The sequence below is a fragment of the Acanthisitta chloris genome, unplaced genomic scaffold (genome assembly GCF_000695815.1).
Source record: "Acanthisitta chloris isolate BGI_N310 unplaced genomic scaffold, ASM69581v1 scaffold27384, whole genome shotgun sequence".
Classification (NCBI taxonomy): Eukaryota; Metazoa; Chordata; class Aves; order Passeriformes; family Acanthisittidae; genus Acanthisitta; species Acanthisitta chloris.
Window position 1 is genome coordinate 539 of NW_008668076.1, and position 7,242 is coordinate 7,780.

General features: G+C 47.2%; 2 protein-coding genes across 2 annotated transcripts; one reads left to right on the top strand and one right to left on the bottom strand.

The window, feature by feature from the left end:
• Window positions 1-50: 50 nt before the first annotated feature.
• Window positions 51-3,937, top strand: C1QBP (complement component 1, q subcomponent binding protein; the record flags this gene model as incomplete). The annotated part of the gene is made up of 5 exons (XM_009072770.1): window positions 51-201; window positions 589-676; window positions 1,477-1,572; window positions 2,384-2,506; window positions 3,532-3,937. Coding segments are annotated over 5 exons (608 nt in total), but the record flags the coding sequence as incomplete, so codon positions are not given.
• A 440-nt stretch (window positions 3,938-4,377) lies between these two features.
• Window positions 4,378-6,264, bottom strand: RPAIN (RPA interacting protein; the record flags this gene model as incomplete). The annotated part of the gene is made up of 5 exons (XM_009072769.1): window positions 4,378-4,407; window positions 5,087-5,221; window positions 5,327-5,390; window positions 5,597-5,711; window positions 6,201-6,264. Coding segments are annotated over 5 exons (408 nt in total), but the record flags the coding sequence as incomplete, so codon positions are not given.
• Between the last annotated feature and the right edge of the window lie 978 nt (window positions 6,265-7,242).

Below are 7,242 nucleotides of genomic sequence, written 5' to 3' on the forward strand. Positions count from 1 at the left end.
TCCCTTCCCAAATTCCCCCTGTCCCTAACCTCCTTGTCTTTCCCCTCCAGGTGACAAAGCCTTTGCACAGTTCCTGACAGATGAGATCAAGGAGGAGAAGAAGATCCAGAAGCACAAGTCCCTGCCCAAGGTCTCCGGGGGGTGGGAGCTGGAAGTGCATGGCACAGAGGCCAAGCTGGTGCGGAAGATTGCTGGGGAGAAGTAAGTGGGGTCTGGGAAGGGTCCAGCCCCTGTGCCTGAGGGTGGGTGGCTCATGGTGACCAGGTTTCTCCATGTGCACAGGCTGCTTTTCCTGCTCTGGCCACTCTGTGGATATTGGAGAGGCTCTTTATTTTACCACCTTGGGCCAAAGGCACATTTTTCCCAGAAGTTTGTTACTTTATTTTGTGTTAGGAAGTTTCAGTCTTCCTGCATTAAAATAACAGCTCAGTTCAGTAGCACTTGTCAAAGCCTTTTTACTAGAGCACCTGGAGGGAGCAGCTTCTCTCAGGTGTGTCTTTGATTGCAGTCCCTGGATTTGGTGCATGAGTTCTGAATGAAATGAGGGCATTTTTTTGTTCAAGCTAAGTGTTTGTGTTTGTTTTGAAGGATCACAGTCACATTCAACATCAATAACAGCATTCCACCCTCAGATGAAGAAGACACACAAGAAGAGCAGAAACCTGATGAGCAGGAGGTAACCTAGTCTTGATGTGCATTTTAGTGATAGGGACACAAAGGGAAGTTGGAACCTTGCCCTCGAGTGTTGAGGATTTTTCCTCCCTCACTTGATATCTGGGGGCATGAAGTCACAAAATGCAGATTTTTCAGGCCCTCTGTGACCTTCCTCTGCTGCAGAAAGGCAGAGCAGGGTGAGAGAGTTTTCAGGCCTTCTGTCACCTTCCTCTGTGCAGCAGAAAGGCAGAGCAGGGTGAGAGAGCTCCATGAGGAGAAATTAGAGGAACTCTCAGACCTTTTAGCACCTTCCAGTACCTAAAGGGGCTACAGGAGAGCTGGAGAGGGACTTTGGACAAGGGAATGGTGCAACATGGTAAGGGGGGGAATGCCTTTTGTCTGAAAGGGGGCAGGGCTTCTGTCACCTTCCTCTGTGCAGCAGAAAGGCAGAGCAGGGTGAGAGAGCTCCATGAGGAGAAATTAGAGGAACTCTCAGACCTTTTAGCACCTTCCAGTACCTAAAGGGGCTACAGGAGAGCTGGAGAGGGACTTTGGACAAGGGAATGGTGCAACATGGTAAGGGGGGGAATGCCTTTTGTCTGAAAGGGGGCAGGGCTAGATTGGATATTAGGAAGAAATTCTTCCCTGTGAGGCTGCTGAGGCACTGGCACAAGTTGCCCAGATCAGCTGTGGCTGCTTCATCCCTGGGAGTGTTCCAGGCCAGGCTGGATGGGGCTTGGAGCAATCTGAGTAGTGGATGGGCTGTGATTGTTTTGGCTCCTGTTCAGATTCCAAAGCTGATGCAACTGTTCTCTTATATAGCCTGAACTTACATCAACTCCAAACTTTGTTGTGGAAGTAATCAAAGACGATACAAAACAGACCCTTGTTCTTGACTGCCATTACCCTGAAGATGAGGTAAGTATGACCCTGTGTGTCAGCCACAGCCACCTCTGGGCTGGGACTTGCTTTTGTTCCTGTTGTCTGTGGTGTCATTGTGCTGCTGTTGGGTCTAACTGCTCTGCATGGTCTTTTCCCAGTCTGCACAACATGCAGTTTCCTCTTATCTCGGGGGGTTTTAATCACAAAAAGAAAAAAAAAAAAGGCTTTTTGTTTGCAAGAACATTGTTTGGGGAGATATTCCATTGCATTCCTCACATCCTGCCCTGGCATTTCTGATCAGCTGCTGATTGAGTTACATTAGAGCAGGGAGGGCATGGCTTAGAACACTTGGGAGGGGTGAGCAGGAACAGCCAGAGCAAGAGATTTAATGCAGTGTGTCAGTAACCTGCAATTCTGAGTAATGTGAGGTGTCACAAGGATCAGGAGGGATTGAAAAAAAAAAGTGGGGGAAGAAAATAAAATTTGGTTCACATTGATGTTTGTGGTTTGTTCTGTAAATGTAACAGATCACTGACACAGCCAGTCCTGGCTGAGGAAGGTGAGGCAGATGTGGAAGGCATTTAAACCAGGTTTTTATTTAGAAAAGCCATTGAGAAGAGGTTTTTATGTAATCATAAAGTTCAGACTGCTGATTTCCATCAGGGTGCTCCTGGCTGGGAATTTCCTGTGTGCTCCTGCATGTCTGTGCTTGTGTCGAGAGGGAGAGGCACAGCCTCAGCCTGGCCTTGGGCTGTGCCTGCAATATTCCCAGCCTCAGGATGGGGTGGCTGAACATGCCTGCTAATTGGAGCTAATTGTATGTGTTGCATCTCTTTTCCTGTGTCAGATTGGACATGAAGGAGAGGAAGAGAGTGATATTTTCACCATTCGGGAGGTCAGTTTCCAGCCCACTGGAGAATCCGACTGGAAGGACACCAACTACACCCTCAACACGGATTCCCTGGACTGGGTAGGTGCTGCTAACAGGGCTGTAGGCCACAGAGGGCACTTGGCTCACCTCACCTGGCTGTCCCTTTGCTCCTGAACTGGGAATGACACCTGTGCTGATGCCTGAGGCAGATTCCCCTGCTCTGCCCCAGCAGACAGAACTGGCAGTCAGAGACAGACATGTGGAGCTTCTTCCATCCCAGGCTTTACAGGCTGATTCCCAGCAGGGATATCACATTGTGGAAGTGCTTTGACACTTGCCAGACAGATTTTTATCCATGTGTTGAACTTCTGATCTGTGTATTTAACAATGTAGCTTACCAGATACCACATGCAGATAACATCTGTGTGTGGTATCTGATAACTACATTGTGTCTGTGTTTTCCAGGTGTGTTACAGTTGTAACACTAAGAAACTAATATGCCCAAGAATCTGCCATCAGCTTGTGTGTTGTCAATGCCAGGCCTTCAGAAGCTTACATTTTTAGTTTGAGGCTGTCCTGGGTGTAAAACTTAAAGCAGAAGTAACTCCTAGAGTATATCCCCTAAAATTGCTCAGTGTGCTCTAGAACATACCACATTGCTTTTTTTTTTACCCCCCTCTCTGACTCAAGACAGAAAACCAGGACAGAAAATTGATTAAAAACATGCATGAAAATGAAAAAAAAAAAGTTCATGACTGTAAAAGACTTAAGGATCTCAAACAAATGAGGGTTAAACAGTTCCCCCCGAAGGCTGTAGCTGTGTGCAGAGGGGACAGGCAGAGTGTGGCCTGTGTAATCTTTGGCAGACTCTGGGGGTCATCTCCAGGGTGCAGCTCATTTGGAATGTTGGGTTTGGGATTATATGACCTGTTCCATGGCCTCTTCCCTCCAAGTGTTCCACCCAAGGCCAGGCCTGCTGAGAAGGGGGTGGGGAGCTGCCTGCTCTCCTGTGGCACCTGGGCCTCATCTTCCTGGGAGAAAAGTGCCAACTGCCAGGAGACATTTTAATGCAGCCCTTACCCAGATGTGCTCCACTAAGGAAGTTTCCTGTTCATTGCTTCCAGGCCCTGTATGATCACTTGATGGATTTCCTGGCTGACAGAGGAGTGGACAACACATTTGCTGATGAGTTAATAGAGCTCAGCACTGCACTGGAGCACCAGGAGTACATTAAATTCCTTGAAGACCTTAAAAGCTTTGTCAAGTGTCAGTAGGTTAGGCTAAGAAGTTTACCCTCAAGTGTGGGTATTCCACAGTGCTGCTCTATCCAGCAATACCCAAATATATCTTCACGGTGGATACAGAGAGTAACTTGGAATTTGGAGAATGGGAGAACAAGGATTCTCACTTGTATTTGGAGGATTTGTATTTATGTTGCAGCCCAGATCAAGTTCTCTGACAGAATTGCCTCACCCTGCTGGGAGGTTTTGTACAACTAAGAATGAATGTGAAGAATAAAACTGTATAACATATCACTGAAAATGGTGTTTCTCTTCTTCCTGCTGTGCCATAGCTGCCATGGAAGTGATGCCAGAGCTGCTCACACAGCAGTGGTTGCTGATGGCAGAGGCAGTTGCTGCAGCTGCAGAATTCCAAACTTGAAACTTCAGGCAACAAGTGGAGGCACCAGTTAAAGTTTATTGAAGTTTAAACAGAAAGATGAAGTGCAACATGAGTGCTGAAGTCACTGATACAGTGTTAAAGACAACACAAAGGCCAAAAGAAACTAAATATATTTATTCCAAAACACATACTGTGCCATTAAAAGTGCAGGTCAAGGCAGTCCTACTGCCTTTTGAGTGTCTTTGTTTGACAGAGCAGTTACAAATATATACACAAAAATATTAGCAGCTCTGGGTGGGTTTTAGTATTGAAGTCCTTTCCAGAAATAAAGCAGCAGCTGAATCAGCTTAGAGAAGAATCGTCCAGGAGTCACAGACCTTCACAAAAGGTAAGTGAACAGAGAAGTTATGTTAACATACACAGTTCAAAACTACTGGTTAGGGGAAAAAAATACACTAAAGGGCTGTCAAGCACTGGCAGGAGTCACCATCCTTGGAGGGATTTAATAGCCATGTGGATGTGGCACTTGGGACATGGTTAGTGGTGGCCCTGGCAGTGCTGGGGGAATGGTTCGACTTGGTTTTAGGAGTCACTTCCAACTTAACTCTATGAGTCTACTGAAATGCTCTGCTGCTATCACTGTCCTCACACTGATTTTACACACACAGCAAAGCATGTGCCAGTTCTAGCTTGAGCCAGAGGGATGAGGTGTGTTCCCTATGAGGTATGGATGAACCTTATGAGGAACCTTAAACTCAAGTCATTTAAAAACTTGTCAAACAGATGCTCCACACCAAGACCTGAAGTTGTTGGCTGAGTTGTGGCAAAGGCACTAAATTTGACAAGACCTTGAGAAGTTCCCTAATCCAGCAGTTTAGGTGTGTAATTTGGCTCTTCTATGGTTACTGGTGGTCATAAGTTAAGGCATTTCCAAGGAATTTTGTGGAAAACCAGCAACACAAAACCCTGGAATCGATGGCCTCGTGGTTTCTGCCCACATAATTGAGAATGGATCCAAGCAGAGATCCCTTGCAGGGCCCTGAGAGTGAGACTCACCGGACAGCTCATGAGCAGACTGGCTTCCTCCTCCATGCCACAGGTAACTGTGAACTCTGGGCTGTGGAAGCACCTGTGGCTGTGCTCTGTTACTGTGCTTTCTAGGAGTGCTCGAAGCTTCCCTTCTGTCATATCCTGAGAGTAATTGGGTTAAAAGACATCTTAAAGCTGTTGGCTGTAGCTTAAAACTGCCTCTTTGCAGCAGAGGTATCCTGTGTAGCACATCACAGCAGAGCTTACCTGTGTGCTGATGTACAATCCACACTGGCAGCAAACCAGATGAGTCTGCACTGTTAGGTTATTCCTGGAAAGAGCAAACAATGAGCATCATCACAACCAGAGCAAGGGTAGATGTAAGCAAAAAAAAAAACCTCATTAATTTTAGGAGATCGTTGCTCAGGTGTTCTTATTTAGCTGAAACAAACAGCAACTTCTCTTTGCCCATTTCTAAGCCCAAACTGCTGTAGGGGAGTGTGGAGAATCTCAGTCCAATGCCAAGGGCTTTCTTACCTCCTGCACACTGGGCAGATGACCCTGTCACTGGCGTCCAAGCCCTCGAGCATCGCGTTGAGACATTCCTCATCAAACCTCAGGCTCCGCTCATACTCTTCGATCACCAACTGCTCTGCAACAACACAACAAAACACCCTCAGGGACTGTTTTGGCAGCACAGGTGAAGCTGCTGGACAGGTAAAGGCTGGGCTAGATAGGAGTTTCTAAGAACTTTTATTCCTTTGGATTAGATTTCTACCCCTGATGAAATAATTCCTCCTGATCCAGTGTTTCCTATGGTCTCACATGGCTCCTTCCACTTTCCAACCAGCAATTTAAAAACATCCTGAATTGATTTATAAGTGTTCCTACAGCTCCAAGACACCTCAGTCCTGTTTCTCTGGCCTCTCTCACAGACCATAAAGTGCTAATTAAGCACATAAAAGTGTCCAAAAGATTCTCAAAGCCTCAATAGAGAGGTTGCCATGATTTCTAAGGAGGCTCTTCCCCCCTATCACATGGTCTGCAAGAAACAAGGATGCAGACTCAGCTAGTTTGTATTACTAGAAAGTCAGAAATATTACACATCAGATTGGAACCAGAAAACATGCAGAGGCCTTACCTTGCAAGATCAGCTCTTGTTGGATCTCTTCCAGCACTGCTAGCTCATCAGGGTCCTCCAGCATCTGAAAATTAATCAGACAGTGATTCTCTCATTTCAGCCACTTTCTTCCTTACCTTCCAGCACCTGACTGAACCTTCAGTGCACTGTAAATTCACTCTGATTATTCTCCTCCCTGTGTCTGCAAACCCATGCACCCTGGAAAGCAATCTGTACTGTCATCACCTGTGCAAAGCCAGCAACAATGGATCTGGGCACACCCTGGCTAAGAACTTGCTTTTTAAGACATGTAAGTTTCATTTCCATTCTCAGGAGAGGGAAGTGAGAGACCAGCTGTAAAAACCACAGCTGAGGCTCTCACCCTTTGCTGTGATTCACAGGCAGTTTCATAGAATTTTAGGGGTTGGAATGGAGCTTAGAGATCATCCAGCCCCAACCCCTGCCCTGGGCAGGGACACCTCCCACCAGAGCAGGTTGCTCAAGGCTTTAGCCAACCTGGCTTTGAACACTGCCAGGGTTGGGGCAGCCACAGCCTCTCTGGGCAACCTGTGCCAGTGTCTCACCACCCTCACAGGAAAAATTTCTGCCTAATATCTCATCTAAATTTCCCTCTTTCCATTTCTCCCCATTGCCCCTTGTCCTGTCCCTGCAGTTCCTAACCCAGAGTCCCTCTGCAGCTTCCCTGGAGCCCCTTCAGCTCCTGGAAGGTGCTTTGAGGTCTCCACACAACCTTCTCTTCTCCAGGCTGAACAGCCCCAACTCTCTCAGCCTATCTACACAGGGGATACACTCCAGTCTTCTTATCAACTTCGTGGCCTCCTTTGGACTCGCTCCAACAGTTCCATGTCCAGTTTGTGAAAGAAATAAGGAAACCTCTCACTTATGACCCCAAAGGTACTTCCACAGCAGCACATCCTGCATGAGCTGTGGACTCAGGACGCCCTGAAGCTCTGAGTTTTGTCAGCTCCAGTAAGAGCCCCAAGCCAGAGGTGCACGGTGCTCAATCCACCTGCAGTGTGCTGGCGCTGGGGCAGCCCCGAGC